At 37.6% G+C, this 17061-nt stretch overlaps 1 protein-coding gene across 2 annotated transcripts in view; it reads right to left on the reverse strand.

The window, feature by feature from the left end:
• lpin2 (lipin 2) overlaps window positions 1–17061 on the reverse strand; it is a 36172-nt gene extending 19111 nt beyond the window's left edge. The window contains exons 1-7 of one of the 2 annotated variants that reach the window (XM_062993951.1): window positions 16798–17061; window positions 7317–7513; window positions 2211–2306; window positions 1719–2035; window positions 1381–1488; window positions 1113–1239; window positions 113–428 (exon numbers count right to left, since the gene is read on the reverse strand). In XM_062993951.1, coding sequence (XP_062850021.1) covers window positions 113–428; window positions 1113–1239; window positions 1381–1488; window positions 1719–2035; window positions 2211–2306; window positions 7317–7508 — 1156 coding nt within the window. In that variant the 5' untranslated portion in view covers window positions 7509–7513; window positions 16798–17061. Of the gene's footprint in view, window positions 1–112; window positions 429–1112; window positions 1240–1380; window positions 1489–1718; window positions 2036–2210; window positions 2307–7316; window positions 7514–10153; window positions 10325–16797 lie in introns of those variants that run through there. The other variant, XM_062993952.1, reaches the window with a different exon arrangement.

Genomic DNA, 17061 nt, shown 5'->3' on the forward strand with positions numbered 1-17061 from the left:
CATTACATTTACATTAGGTTTACATTAGGGTTTACATTAGGGTTTACATGATTGCATTTATGATGCAATGATTACATTAGGGACTACTGATAAGATAAACTATTTAGCTTACCTTTCTTTTTAGATGGGGAGTCTGTCTTGGGGCAGACGTCCCCAATGACTCCACCTTGTGGGTTAGGGACAGCAGTGTGGGGCTCTGTTGGGGTGGACGTGGTCATACAGTCAGACGGAGTTATGGGAGAGATAGGTGTGACTGGGGTGCGAGGCTCAGGCTTTACAATTTTGCATACAGGTTCTGGTTCCAGGCCGGATTTCTCCTCAGCTTCCGGCTCCATGGCCTCAGAGCTAAGAATCACCCTGAAGTGAGTGGTCTCTGATGGAGTTATGGTCACAGTCTTCGGCAGCTCAGTCTTCTCCTTCTTGGTTATCTGAGCATTTAGGGAAATATAATAGAGCTAAGCTTCACATACCGTAAAATTTACCTACATTTGTAAGGAACATTTCAGAGCAGTGTTGCGCTTTGATTCTTTGAATTGTTTCTTTTTGTGATTAATTGGAACATAAAAGATTGCAAAGTATGCTTAGTCATAAAAATACACAACCATACAATATATCAATATATACAATATATCTTTACATTACAAAACTATTCAATTAAATTGCTATATGAATATTTATGACAATTGTTTTGTTTATTGGGATTTTAACTAAACAAAAAAGCAAGCAGGCACTCAGGTGGCGCAATGAATTACGCAAGCTTACTACTGCTGGGATCCAGAGTTATCAATCGGTCGGGCATCTACATACAGACATGACTGGCTATGACTGAGTGGGGAAATCTCCAAGGCCTAGCAATGCATTGGCGTTTGGTCTGGGGTGCATTTCTGCATTGCATATGGTGATACTCAGAAAATAAACCCTCTGTGACCATGACCATGATAAGGCAGTGGTAATTAAAATAAAATGAAAAACAAGCAAGAATTTACAGTGGCTGTAGTAATTGCAGACGCTACAAAGATAAATCCATACCAGGGGAATGTGGCTGGTGAAACTTAAAGCACATTAAATGAAAATTTCAAAGCAAACCAGCTAGAATTTATGCTCATTCATACCCGGGTGGGTTCTGGAAACTCTCCCCATGTCCACTGCATGTGAGACTCCATTTTGAGCATGCTGTCTGAGGGTCTGATCACTAGTTCAGAGTCGCTTTTTGGAGAAAAGGCCTCTGATATGGCGTGACTGCAAAAGACAGATCAATTAACACAGAACAAACAAGATGAGTCGAACACAGAGACAAGCATGCACAACACATTATTAGAGTGAAAGTACCATGTATTTGCTAATGTGTAAGAAATAATGATGAATAAATTGAATAGCTACCTCTCTGAAGGTAACCAGTCTCCATCAGAAAAAGGGTAGGTCTCTGGAGAATGACGAATTGCTGGTACTCTGGCTTCAAGTTCTTTTGTTGTGCTAATTGAAGAGGATCTAAAATATATTGGGAGGGGTGTTAAGTTATACAAAAACTCTGACACTTTTGTTTGACTACATGGGCATAAATTCCCACAGCCATATTTTAAAATCTTATGAAAAGTCCTCAAGAACACTGTGTGGTCCAACAAACATATGGTCAGACGTTCACATACTTTGAAAATTTAGTGTACGCCTTCACTGTATGATGACTAATAATAGCTGGTAATCATAAAGTAACTATTTACCGTGTACTGGAAGCAGCTTCTTCATCAGAACTCAGGTCCATCTCAAAAATCTCCTCTGTGTTGGCAGAGGTGTTGGTGGAGGTGCCAGTGGAGGCAGGTGGAGTCAGCTCCTCACGTCGAGGGTCCCCTTTATGCTTTTTTCTGCGTCTCTTTTTCTTTTTGGCTGTGCTGGTGCTGGCTAGAGGTGGTTCGGGAGGCTCCTCAAGATCCAGAGTGTCTTTGTCAAAGTCTTGAGTCGGTTCGCAGTCACCCCCAAGCCAGAACATGTGACTCTCAGTGGGGATTGGCGAAGTGGCCAGGTGAGCTGGGACCACCTCCTGAATAAAAAAAAAAAAAAAGAAAGCCCTATGAAAAAAGCCCTCAATGCTTTTATTAGAAATTATTAGCACTTTAGCAAGGTCAGTTTATGTTATCTTTAGTAAGGTGTGTAATTATGTTATAATGGTGTAATAATGTTATTGTGAAGAACTGCCTGCAAATAAAATCCCTTACATTCTCCACCTCCGTTTCCTGCACAAAGAAAGCTTCTCCATTGTCTCCCAGCTTCATGTGTAGGTCCACTGGCTCCCCATTTATTTCTATGTCAATCTAAGAAAATGTAAGGTTACATCAAAACATGTTTAATCATTTTCAAATTCACTGTAGCTGCCCGAACTCCCATACACACATGTTGTAAGAGTTGCCTTTTAGGCTGCTGTCCCCTCTGAACTAATGTTTGTTTCACCTTAAAGTTCATCCTTGCTCCGCTCAGGTGGCGCAGCGGTAAAAGACATGCGCTGCAACCAGAGCTGGATTTCGAAGGAGCGTCGTTTCGAATCCAGCTCTGCCTTCACGGTCGAGGCTGGGCGGCTATGGACAACAATTGGCCTGTTGTCCGGGTGGGGGGCGGGACTTGAGACCGTAGGGGATGCTCTCTCAGGAACGGGGCGGTCGCGCCCTCTGCTGGCTGGTTGGTGGCGCCTGTATGGAGACGGGAGGGGGTGTGGCGGAGTGTGTGATCCTCCGTGCACAGTACTCTGCGACGCTACACTCGTCAAGTGTGGGTGATAAGACGGTCGATTGGCTGTGCACGTTTCGGAGGAGGCGTGGAACGGCCTCGTCAGCCCCAACCAGGAGCAGGAATCCGCACTAATGAGAGGATGATAGATGGGATGAAAAATTGGACGTGCTAAATTTATAAAAAAAATAAGAAATAAAATAAAAAAAAAGTTCATCCTTGCTCATCAATTACTGCCATTTTTAAAACTGAAGCTTTAAAATTTCTTTTCTAAATACCACTGACTGACTGACATTGCATGAGGTCTGCTGGTTCCAGGTTATCAATTCTCTTCCTACTAAGCATCAGCTGTAGTTATTCATTTCCTACTAACTGCGGCGTTAGAAATAGTTATAAAAGGCTTTCCAAAAGATGAACACATGAACAGACGCATTTGTTGTATGTTGTTTATTTTTACGACATTCAGCAAATGTATTTATTTAAAGCTTCTTACTATTATGACTGAATACCATGAAAAAGAGCCACCATTACTGTGGTGATGGTGGTGCTTGAACCAGCAACCTTCTAAAACTCCAGTACTCTGACCTTTACAGCTGAGCAAACACTGCCCTATAGGAAAGTCACATTCCATTTACATTTAACAGAGGCTCCTATTGAGACTCACAAATGTGCTTTTTTAAAAATAGTAAACATTCATATTATAATTACAAGTTTAACGTGATCTCAAACGTTTGAGAAGAAATATATATTTCATGTAATTTTCCATTATGTGTATAACAGTATAACTTTCCATTAAGGGTATACCAGTATAAAATATTCAACATATGATTAAAAACTGGGGGAAGTGACTATTTACAACAAGCACAAGCAGGCAGTGAAAATGAAAGAAACAAATTTACACGCTCACACACAAAAAATTAGGCAACACAAGGTTTTGTTTATACACCTTCTATATATCAAGCCATTTCTTCCCTGTTAAACCATGCATTTGTAATAAGACATACAGCAACTTGCTATTTAGGAATGTGATTATAGCTGCTGGCCAACTGCCAGCACACCCACAAAGAGCCGGGATCATATCACACACTTGATCCTGCATAATGACAGAGCTGGATACCTCTGGTGAATACAAATGTCTTTGCCTTTTACACACAATCCACTCAGTCTCTGTTAACCCCAAGCTCAGACTCACTTTCTACCACCTTTTATCTTCAGTTACAGGGTTGCTAGGCAATCTGGCCCGTTTGCCTAAAAAGAAAAGGCCAGAATGTTAACGATGCCATAAAGAATGGCCTGAAGTGAGTCTTGACGAGGACCATCCATCATCCCGACCCATTAGGAAATTTTAGCCCAGAGAAAAGCATGATCCAACATGTGTCAACTGTTATCCAAATAAATTTAATAAAACAGATAAAAGAAACCACCGTAATAAGCGCTCAGTATGACTGCACATAAAGGCACTTCAACAAGAAGTAAAGAGTATACAGAGCAAATATGTAGGCTCTATTTAAGGCTCTCAAAAAAATGGAAAAAAATTAAGAAAAGTCACACAACATTTTTCTCCCTCTTTATATATTTAACCTTGATGCTACTACTCCCACTTCTTATCCGGTGAAACCTGTTGCCATAGTTACCACTCCCTTTCTTTTTTTTAGCACCACATTTATTGAGAGGAGATAGAACTGATTCAGCCCCCGTTGTTTCAGTTTCTTCCTTTTTCAAGGATGTCAGCTACATGCTAAAACACCTACACATTCTGCTGTTCAACTAAAAAAAATATAACCGGTCTTTATTATAGAACCAGAAAACTAAAAGGGATTTATCATGGACACACAGATGACCTGTTTCAAACCATTTCAGTCCTGCAGTGAGAAATGATTTTCCTGTCTGTACAATGGAACACTTTGTTTTTTAATGAAAACACATCCTGCCATTATTGCTGAATTGTGCAGAATGCTATATGAACTAAGCTTAGCCTGTATCTGACCTGCTTTGTGTTGGCTTTTTGGGCTATTGCTGTTTCCTGGCTAGTACACTTTTTATATTTTATTTTATTATAACAACGATAGTAAGAATTTCAGGACTTCCTGGTGGTTTACGAGGAACATTTCCATAGTATGTATTAAGTGGTGCTCAAAGTCTGACATTTTGGTGCTTTTTTCTCCTTTGATTAGATGCATGTTTAGGTTCTGTATGTCCAGTCTTGCATCTTGTGTATATACAGTACATTGCTCCCATCTGCTTTTTTTTGTTTATTCCATTCTGCAGTCCATCTAGGTCTGTTGGGGGAATGAGACGGTTTTTGTGGTAGTGTCTGCTTTCCATTTCCCTTGAGTTCACAGTCTCTAGGTACCCAGCAAAACATATGTCTGTTCTTTTAAAGTATACTTTTTGCATAATGTTTGCTATGATTGGGTGGGTTGATTCTTGGGTCTTAACTATTTGAAACATGCTTTTGAGTGTGGTGCAGATAATTGGCCGCTGATGTCTTGTGTCTCTCTATGTGTTCCAGTAAGGATTGCTTGTGCTTCAGCTCTAAATATTGTGCTCTGTTCTGGTAGGTTCCAGCCATACTGAATGTTACCTGCTACCACTGCTGCAGCTACTTGGTTTTTGCTTTTGGCTCTGTCTATGTAAATGGTTTGATGATTTGGGAATCTGCACTTTATGTACAGTCCAGTCACAATATCATGACCACTAGCTAATATCTAAAGTAACCACTGTGTGCAGCACAAACAGCAGCTAGACGGGCTGGGAGTGACTAAATAAGGTCCTGGTAGGTTATCACAAGTATCTGGATCCATGCTGACTGCAGTGCATCCCACAGCTGCTGGAGGGTGCATGGGGGAGGATCCATACAGCGAACATGACAATCGAGGTGGTCCCACAGATGCTCAATTGAGTTCAAGTGTGGGGAGTTAGGTGGCCAGGGTAGTACTTGGAAGTCTTGGCCATGCTCTTACAACCAATGTTGGATATTTCTAGCTATGTGACATGTCGCATTGTCTTGCTGGAGGATCCCATCCGCCCCAGGGAAAACAATTTTACCCATGGTTTCACCCATGAGAGCAAAAACGAATATATGTGCACACAGCCTATCTCACATACCCTTATATACCCACCAAGCCAGCTCACGAAATGTGACTTCCTTCATGAGCTATGCGCTGCCACCATCGAAAGTAGGAAGTGGTCATAATAATGTGACTCAATTGTGTATCATATCAGACTGTGTTTATATTTATTTCCTGTTATTATGTTAAGATCGTTTCTGATTCTCATTTCAAAGGGGTGGGTTATGCTGGGTTTTGCTTTGTGGGATCTTTGCTTTTTCTTATGCTCCATTGTCCTAATTTGCTCTGGTTTTCACAACACTGTAGAGCCAGTTTGCTTCTTCTACTGTGCAGTGATGGTTCACTGGCTTCTATGTACAGATTTTGCACTGGTGATGTTCTTAATGCTCAGAGGTTTAGCCGGAGTCCTTGGTTTTATATATGATTTCCTACAACCACTATTTACTGCGCTCCCATAATCTAGACGAGATCTGATTACTGTTCTGTAAACTGTCAGTAGTGTTTTGCTGTCTGCTTCCAATCCAATCTTCGTCACAACTTTTATGGACCATATGAGCCATGTTGTTAGTCTTTGGCTTGCCCTTTACACACATTTTTGAATTCTATAAAACATTTAATAATAGTATAACCTGTATATGGTGAAATCTGTGTTTTATTTGCATTGAGTCCTAATTTTTTTTATAACTAGGTTTGTTTTACCCTTAAGCCACCTAAACTTGTTTTGTTACTCAACTTTGGGTGCCAAGTTGAAATAAATACTGCCCCAGTTTTTCCCTTACAACACTTCACATGTTACCAATTCACCAATATTTTATAAACTTTTTACCATTATTTTGCCACACCGAGTGTTGCAAGCATCAAATACCAGGAATATAGTAACTTGGTATTAGAAGTACTTTGGGATTAAAACGTGAAAGTGATAGTAACAGTAAAAACAAAGCCATATCAACTGGACATATTCTGAAATGCTTTTTTTGACAAATAATCTAAAACCATATTAACTGGACATATTCTGGTGTACAAAACCAGTAATTCAGGAGACAGTCAAGCTCATTATTCAATAACCTTCAAAATCTATAAAAAGAACGTTAAAAAGAACTAAAGTGCATCAAAGTACTTTTTGAGCCTTTGCATGTGCCCATAAATATAACTATACTAGGAAACACACAGACAAAAACAACAGCTTCAGTTTAGAAAGGATGTGGTAAAAGCAAGCTTTCTATTTCTCTATTCTGCAACGAGAGGGGGTTCGGGTCAAACCCTCACAATTGACAACAAAATCTTTTCAGCAGTTGCAGCAAAGATAATGTTACAACTCGCTGACCTAGTGGTGATAAGGGATCCTTTACTTTTAGTGAGACTACTTAACATGTTTGTCCAGGGATTTGAGTTCAACTAAAGATACAGACAATAATATACGAAGACTACAAGGAAGCAAAGTAAAACAGAACTTGCACCATACATTTCTTCAACCCACTTTAGCTGTGTCCCAACAGGGCTTTAAAATGTAGTGTTCTGGTTGTTACTTACCACTTTTTCCTTAGAGCGCAACACTCCAAGCTTGCCAAAGCGCACATGGAAAGGGGAACACTGGTAGGTGCCGTCCTTCTGCCGTACCACCACCACATCGATGCAGCCTGACAGAGTAGCCTGGTTAATGCCCTTATACAACTCTTTTACCGTCACAAGCACCTGGCCTGCCAGTTGCCCCACGTAGTTCATGGTGTCTGCATAGTGATAAAAAGAGAGAACAGTGAACAAAACTTAGTTTTAGTGAATTTTTTTATTATGTTATATCATTTTTACATTGACCTTGGTAATAAAAATTTAATTCTGGGGAACTCAAGTGGCACAACAGTCTAACGCTAGCCCACCACTGCTGAGATCTCGAGCTCTTAATTTTTAATTGAATTGAATAATTGGAACTAAATTGGGAGAAAAAAAGAAGAAAATACAGTAAAGAGTGATGACCTCAATGTCCAATCAGACCAAGCGACAATGAGTATTTGATCTGTAGCTTTAAAGCAACAAAACCACAAACATTTGTCAAACCTTGAGCCATGTTGGATTGGCCTGTTAGAAAAAAAACAACTATGCACTACGTGGATAAATTATTAAAACTAGGACATTCCTTATTTAGAGAGCTGTTCAACAGACTTTGCTCTGAGGACTAACCTACTTTTATTTTGCGCAACAGCCAATGTCTAGGGGCAAACATACACCCAGGCCATTTTTATTTACAGACCTTTTTCATAGTAATAAATGGTGGAATATTGCAATATGAAAATAAGTTATACTCCTAAAATGCACATTTGCACATTTTTATCCAGGCACTAATACATTTACAGCGTTTTAGCAGACAAATTTTTCCCAAAATGACTCCAACTACCAAAAACAATGCAAGCAACTGATGGTTAAGGGCCTTGCTCAGGGGCCAGCCAGTGGCAACTTGGCTGTGCTGGGGCTTGAACCAGTGACCTTGCAGTTCAGCTTCTTAACTGCTTATCACCTCTTAAACACACCAGTCCTAAAATGATGTGGTTTAATGTAGGATTATAATCAAAATACTCATGACAGGGATAATTAAAAAGTTATTAAATGGTTAAATAGGGGTTAAAGAAGTTGTAAAAGCTTATCAGCTGAATTTAAGAGTTGTTCTAGTGTTTTGTAGCTAAATATCCCCAAAAGGTGTAATTTGTCTCAGAACATCAGTTTGAAATGGTTAAACACAAAAAAAAGCCTCCAAAGCAACCAATTTAACACCAAATTTTACATCTTAGGTCCGCATCTACAGTCTGACAGTCCATTGAGGCTGATCCAGAACATGCGAATCACATTTTAAACAAACAATAGAAGAGTATAGGAACACATTTCATAGAGGCATGTCTGGACGCACATGCAAATACAAACGTTATGCTTATAATTCATTATCCATAGTACACAATAATCGTATACTGACCAAGAGCTACATGTTTCCCTTAAGCAAAGTGCATATGAAATTCAAAAAAGTGATGAAGTGCCTTCATATGTTAAAGAATAATGCTGGCATTCTAAACAAATAGCATTGTCAGTCAGATCAGGCACTTTTTTCAACAAGAGCTGCACTTTAATGTATTAAAAATTTAATGTGTATGAAAAATATTTTTTTGTATCTGCAATTATCTGTGTAGTTGTTTCATACAAGTAAAATTACACGTAAAACATTATTTTTAAACTACATAATTAATTTAGTCATACACATGGTACATAAACATGATAAACTAAAAAATCCTTTAGCATTTACTTGGTATTTGTTAAAAAAAAGAAAGTTGTCACTGCATACTAAAATGTTTTTGTTGGTTTTGCTGCATTTACAGATGGACTACAGTCAGTAATTGTACAACTACAAAGTGCTTCTATATAGTATAAAATAAATATAAAATGGACAATGTGTTTATTAATGTATGTTATGGCTGATCAGTGTATATATTTAAACAGTCCAAAAACCTGACATTTCTGCAGACTTTAAAATGCAAAAATGCCATTAAATTAATGTTGATCATAACAATAAAATGCAGTCATCATCTCAAAAAACAAAAAACAAATACTAAATAGTGAATATTAAGTAAATATTTATAATAACAATTAAAAAAAAACATTTTAATAGACAATGTGTTACACAACATCAACACAAAGTCATTTCCACTGCATGGAAATGTGGGATTGCAAGATGCAACAGTCAATGTAAGTAATCTAAAACAATCACTAGCAGCTCAACTAATTATAATAGGGTGATTGCATAAAAATTGTGACAGATTTAAGCATGCAGTAAAGTTGTGCCTGTTTTTAATGCTTGGGGGTATATAAGCATTTTGAAACAATATATGCAGTTATGTAGCTGCTGGTTACAGCAAAACAATGCCAAACCACATACTGCAAGTCCTAAAACAGCGTTGCTTCAAAGTACGACTGCAAGTGCTAAAATGGCCTACCTACAGTCCAAACCTGCCTTCCATTGAAAACATGAAATGCATCATGAAACATAATGTACAACAGACTGACCCCAGATTAATCAGTAGATGTGTTAAGCAAAAATGGGGGTTAAAATGCACTTTCACAGCTACCATAACTACAACAATTGGTGTCCTCAGTTCCCAAAATATTAAAGAAAGCTGTTAAAATGAAAAGGTGATATAACAAAAAACTGCCCATTTACTAACAGTTTTAATGAACATATAACATTAATTATTATAAAAATATAATTAGTTTAAACTTACTGATGTACATGTCAAAAAGAATCTTTGCTATCTGTTTTTATTTACATTTTTCTACTGATAAGTAATTAAACATGAGCCTATTTTCAGCTCTAGGGCTTTTGATTTACTTACAAAAAGGACCAAGATGCCTTGAGGGATAAAGACTTGTCTTGCTCACACTTGTCTTCCTCGCTTCCACTGCAATGGGGTTCCCAGGAGTGCAAACAGTTCTTCATGACTTTATTATTGCAAATGCATTTTAAATCATGTACCCTATTTGCCCTCTTACACTAAGCACTTTTATTTTCCTGCCATCATTTTTACTATCTCAAATATTGATTGTACTTGGCCTTCGATCGACCCTAACAGGTACAAACTGTTCATTAGTGGATAAGCTTTATGTAACACTTTTTTTAAAAAACATTACTTGAAACGTGTCCAGTGAGTCCAGCCAGAAAATTAAAAAAACACCCAATCAAGCAAGAAAACACCCACACGATGTCCAATGAGGATGGGGCCACGGAGTCAGTGCTTTAGTGACAGATAAGACAGTATGTTTCTTGGTAAGTAGGCTGCTGATAAAAGGTTGCGTATGTGGGGAAGGGGGAGGAGGAGTGTAGACAAGAAAAAGTGCAAACTAGATATACACTGTCTTCCTATCTGTAAAACAGTGTGGTCCAGTTAATAATTTTACTAAAGACAAGTGTGCACTTCTGTAAAAGCAGCTATCTAGCTAGCATCAAGGACAGAGTGGAATGGAATTTTGCCCTCACTGTAACACTAAGATTTATGACATTCCAGACAAACAAAAGTGGGTAAACAGTATTGTCAAAGTATGTGTCATTTACTTAGTGTTCGTACTATATAGAATTAATAATCTATATTAGGGATGCACCGATCCAACATTTTCAGTTCCAATACCGATCCGATACATATACTTTGCATATCGGTCGATACCCGATACCGATCCGATACCATTGTTGAATTAATAAACCGTATACTTTATTATGTGGGAAAGACTTAAGGCATCAGGATTGACTTAAACATTACTAAGTTTGCAAAACAAAATATAATTAACACAGATATAAATGTACTGAACTGCTATTTATTTGTCAATAAAATAATAAACAGGCATCTTAATATTTCAGTGTTATTTTCACTCAACGAGTAAACATCCGACGCTGCCTTGGTGACCAAAGCAATCCCAGCATTCATTGCAGAAAAATAAACATAACTGAAAGGGGCGGAGAAACGAATGGAGTTATTATCAAATGTAAATAAAATATTACTGATTTTTAACTTGTATAAACTTATACCGAGTGTTTTTATTTGCAAGTTCGAGATTGTCAGGAAATGTAACCGTTATCGGTACATGAAGGGAAATGTTATATTGACGTTAGCGCTGTGCTACCTCAGTTCATTGTTTTTAATGGCAAGATGCTAAATGCTAAACCCGATGGAATCGCTGTGTAAGTAGCGCGTTCGAATAACCTGATTTATGAGTTGATGACTTATTAGAATCCTCTCTACTGAGGCAGCCGCTTATGTAGACAGTAAGACAGCAAGGCAGCTCCTTAGGTTTTTGAACACACCCAAAATGTGGCTGCTGACAATGAGAAAAACAGTAGTAGCTTAAATAACTTTTTCAAATAAACGTATCCGTAAATATTTAGTGCAAACAGTCATTCAAAATAAAATATAGCAGCTAAACATGAGTAATAAACATGTTGCCTTCGAACTTGTTAGCATAGCAAGCGTGAAATACCTCCATGCAGCTGACTCTTTAGCTCGCTCCATGTTGCTCTTTTTGTTTGTGTTATACGCCATACGTCAGCAGCACGTCCTTTATGGGCTTAGCATGCGTCGCAAATTAACTAAAGTGAACGTATCGGACCCATGGATCGGCCTGATTATCCGATATCCGATCCATCTCATTTTGGTAATATCGGGACCGATATCCGATCTTAATATCGGATCGGTGCATCCCTAATCTATATCACAGGCTAACAATTTCAAAAGATATTTTGTTTAATGTTTAATAAAGAAAATATTTTTAAAAATTCAGAAAAAAGCACTAAAAGCACATAAGCAGTATAAAATACATTTATAATGCAGTTAATATCATTTTCTAATCCATGTATGATGCTACCTATCCAAAAAATAAAATATGTGCTCATAAATTTTTTCGTGTGCTCCTGTTTTTAAATACTACTACTGTTCAGAAACAGAATCATTTTATTTCGCCACATACGTTACACACACAAGGAATGTCTTAGTAAGAGCACACATATTAAACAAACCAGACAAGGCACAAACTTTTACCAAGTGTACTAGATGGATAGATGGATAGATGGATAGATGGATAGATGGATAGATGGATAGATGGATAGATAGATGATAGTGAGAGAGAGAGAGAGAGAGAGAGAGAGAGAGAGAGAGAGAGAGAGAGACAGACAGACACTTTATTGATCCCGAAGGAAATTAGAGATACTACTAATGTCACTACTACTGCAACTGCTACTAGTGATCAAAGCTTACAGTAAAATATCAAGCAAGTGTTGGGGAAAAAGCTGCAGACAAATCTAAAAAACACACACTAAAACCAGTCTATGAGTAGGCACACCCAGTGCTTTAAATCAGACTTGAGCTGTGCTTGTTTGTGCTGATTCTGAATGAAACTGTAGATGTTAGAACCTCCAAACCAGACTGATTCATTTCTGCTTTGTTTGCTTTTCATTTTCAATATAATATTGATATACAAACTCTAAGCATCGACCAAGACAAACTCCCACAACTAATTCTAAAAACAACTTAAAACTGAAATGTAAATGCTTTTTTTTTTTTTACTTTGTTACAATTTTTTAGTACAACAGCATAACTGGTTTGTACATCTGAATCGGATGTATCACAGCAATCAAGTACAATGCCACACACTGTCAATATATGAAATAATGTGCAAATCAGTATTTTTCTACATTTTTTTTTACTTTTGGAGAGTTAAAAAGTCAGAGGAAGGAGTGTGGGACCTGTCATCAAAGTGAATAAAAAGGGTATAACCAGTGGTGTAATGTAACAAAGTAATAATACTTTGTTACAGTACTTAAGTATCTGTTTTTAAATTTCTGTCAATTTTCACTTTTACTCCACTACATTTCCTAAATAAAATGTATACTTTTTTCCCCGGTACATTTTCGATTACATTTGAATCACAGATATAACGTTACACTAAATTTGGTTGGAATTTATTCAGTACACATGCCCATAATTTAATAACTTATCTGCCGACAATTGTTTCTTCAGGTAACTTCTGTATTACACTGACAGAGGAAAGATTCATGGTATTCAGGAAAATGCACATCTTTAAAAAAAGACACACGTTTTGTTAAATTCTCTTGAGTTTTGCTTCAAATTAATTCCGCCAAAATTCAGTGGTTATTGGGATATATCTATGACTTGAACGTACAAAAAAAATGGGACAGTATAGAAAATGCAAATAAAAAAGATGCAGTGTTTCTTACATTTACATTGACTTTTATTCCACTGCAGATATGAACCCAAGATATTTCATGTTTTGTCATTTAAACTGTTAATATACATATACATGCATTTCAGGCCTACAACACATTCCAAAACAGTTGGGACGGGGCAAATTAGGGCTAGTAATAAGGTTTAAAAAAAAAAACGATATAATGACGTTATTTCAAACAGGTGATGTCAACAGGTGATTGTAATCATGATTTGGCACAACTTTCACCACTTAATTACATTTAATATCAGAAAAATTATCTTTGATACTTAAGTACAATAAACATCTGATACCTCAAAACTTTTACTCAAGTAATATTCTAAGAGGTGACTTTCTAGTAAGATATTTGTACTTTTAATCAAGTATAGCTTTCAGGTTTTTATACCACTGGGTATAAGAGAGTATAAAGGGTCTCTAAACTCCAAATTCTGCATTACGAAAATCTGAAGACAAAAGTGATTGTACATGTTACTCATGATAAATTTAAATGTACAAAATGAGGATGGAGCTTTTTAATGATTTTTAAACATTGTAAAGTGCTTTAATATCTCCAAATAAGGTCATTAGCTCTCTCGCTATTTCAGGGCTCTAAGTAATCAGTCATAAAACTAGATCTAAGTTGTTTAAATAGAAAGACTTTAAGAGGAACAGTTATGTTTGGCTAGGTTTAATAGAGGCAACTTCTGTGTATTCTCAGCACAGGAAAGGATGTTTCCTCAAAACCATTCAGGGCAGAGAAATACTGACCAATGACAGGATCGTGTCAGCAATTATATGAAAGAACTAAACTCCCAAAAGGCTATGCAGCATTAAACAACAGATACATGGTGTGTCAGTGAAAGGCTGAAGAATAAGTTATACATAAATAACTGAGATAATAACGCCATCAGTGGTACATACAGTCCCTGACAGAAGTCTTGTCGCGTAAGGACATAGTAACTTAACATGGTATATAACTTTATTTGTAATCAATCAATTGTTACAATAAATGGTTCACTTTAATGTCAAGGGCTTTCACATTAATAACTGGGTGCAAAATGAAACAAGTTTAAAAGTGTCCTGATGTCCACAGCTTGGTAAAGCCCATAACATCTGTTTTTGCAAGGACAAAAGTCTTGTCGTGTCTTCAAATGATTCAACCAATCACAGATTAGAGCTTCACCTGGGACAAATAATGTAATTAACACATTCCCAGGTGTGTATAAAAAGAACCCCAGCACACCAGACTTTCATGTGAAGTGCAACCTGACCTCTGACAACATGCCAAAGATTCAACCACAAACCAAAGTGCTGATCATCAAGACCTTGAAGACCAAGTCTGCTGCTGAGGTGGCAGACATCTTTAATGTATCCAAATGTCAAGTGGAGAGAATAAGAAAAAGATTTCAAGAAACTGGGGACGTTCATGACAAGCCCAGGTCAGGCAGACCCCTTAAGACAACTGTTCGAGAGGACCGTTTGTTGCTTCGACAGTCTAGGGCCAGCCCTTTTTCAACTGCAGCGGAGCTACATGAGAACTGGTCACCAGAAAACGCTGTATCTACAAGAACAGTTTGTCGAATTCTTTCACGCAGTGGTCTTCATGGCCGAATTAGTGCTCAGAAACCAGAATTAAACAGAAGACAACAAAAAAATCGTGTCACATTTGCCAAGGCCCACAGCTTGCAGAAAGGATGGACAGTGGAAAAGTGGCAGAAGGTTGATTTTTCTGATGAATCATCCATTGAACTGCATCCCAATCGCCGCAAATACTGCAGAAGACCTGTTGGAACCCGCATGGACCCAAGATTCACCCAGAAAACAGTCAAGTTTGGTGGAGGAAAAATCATGGTTTGGGTTTACATCCAGTATGGGGGTGTCCGAGAGCTCTGCAGAGTGGATGGCAACATCAACAGCCTGAAGTATCAAGACATTCTTGCTGCCCATTACATTCCAAACCACAAGAGAGGGCAAATTCTGCAGCAGGATGGTGCTCCTTCTCATACTTCAGCATCCACATCAAAGTTCCTGAAAGCAAAGAAGATCAAGGTGCTCCAGGATTGGCCAACCCAGTCACCAGACATGAACATTATTGAGCATGTCTGGGGTAAGATGAAGGAGGAGGCTTGGAAAATGAAACCAAAAAATCTTGATGAACTCTGGGACTCCTGCAAGACTGCTTTCTTTGCCATTCCAGATGACTTCATCAATAAGTTATTTGAGTCATTGCCAAGACCTATGGATGCAGTCCTCCAAGCCCATGGAAGTCATACACGATATTAATATTTTTTTCCAAGGCACCATGACTTTATGTTCTAATGTTATTGTAGCATGTTTGTGTATTCAAAATAAAGTATATGTATAATTTCAACATTATTTTTGTATACGACAAGACTTATGTCCAAGCAAAATCTGACCTTTCTGTCCTAATTAAATGATAAAGCTCAATGAATGATACAAAACTTTCATTTGGTATAATAAGCATAATCTAGAGGGCTTTGCCTTTCATATAAGCCAGTTCTGATTTCAATTGATCAACTACAAGTCAAGTTATTATTTGTTGTTCCTACAACTTGGATAAGCGACAAGACTTGTGTCAGGGACTGTATGTAATTTCTTTTCCAGCCAGTAGGAAAGTCCCCCAAAAAAGGTTCCACTATACTATGCAGACTCTACCATTCATTTTACCATTCATTATTGTCAAAGAAATGATGAGTTGGCAGTTGTGTGAGGAACTGTTTTACAAGTGAAACACTGTGGGAAACCAGTTTGTTTATGTAAATTAAGGTCTATAAACACAAGACACTGAAACAGCGGTAATGAAATGAAGTTTTGTAGATTAAACAATTAATCCGGATTATGTTAATTAGGTTAATTAAGCAGGAAAATAGACGTTGGCATTAGCGACAGACGATTGTATTGACACTTTCACTTTCTCGTAGATCTGAATCATTTAGTTATTTGTATTTGCGTAGTATCATCTAATATGCCTTTAGTATACAATAAATATTAAACTGGTTAACCTATGAATATATGATTTGTTATAGCTACCCCGCTGGCTGTATAGAAATTCAGGACCATTGAAGTTAGCTAATGCTAACGTGCTAAACAGCGACAGTCAGCCACTGTATCATATGACTTGGCTTTTAGCCGGCTAGCTGAACAAAAGCAAGTAATTATGTCATACAGATAAATGTAAACAACGCTATTCATACATTATGAAGAAACATATTCTTAACATTAATATTAATTTACTGTAATGTATAATTACCTTGTATATAAAAGCAGTAGTTTAGCTGGTGTGTTTCTTCACGTTGCCGTAAATGATTAGCCTCTGTGACAGAACCGTAACATTGTCATTATAAACCACTCGTCCCAAACCAACACCAGCACTGCTACCTCCCCAGTCCAAACCAGAACACTATGGTGTGTTTGTGGGCTAGTTGTTGGTCATAATCTCAAATCCGCTTAGTTTTATATCCAAGCAACATTCACAGACACCGGCTGAGGTAGCGGCAGTCATAATGTGAGTACT

This window comes from Trichomycterus rosablanca, chromosome 4 (assembly GCF_030014385.1).
Source record: "Trichomycterus rosablanca isolate fTriRos1 chromosome 4, fTriRos1.hap1, whole genome shotgun sequence".
Taxonomy (NCBI): Eukaryota; Metazoa; Chordata; class Actinopteri; order Siluriformes; family Trichomycteridae; genus Trichomycterus; species Trichomycterus rosablanca.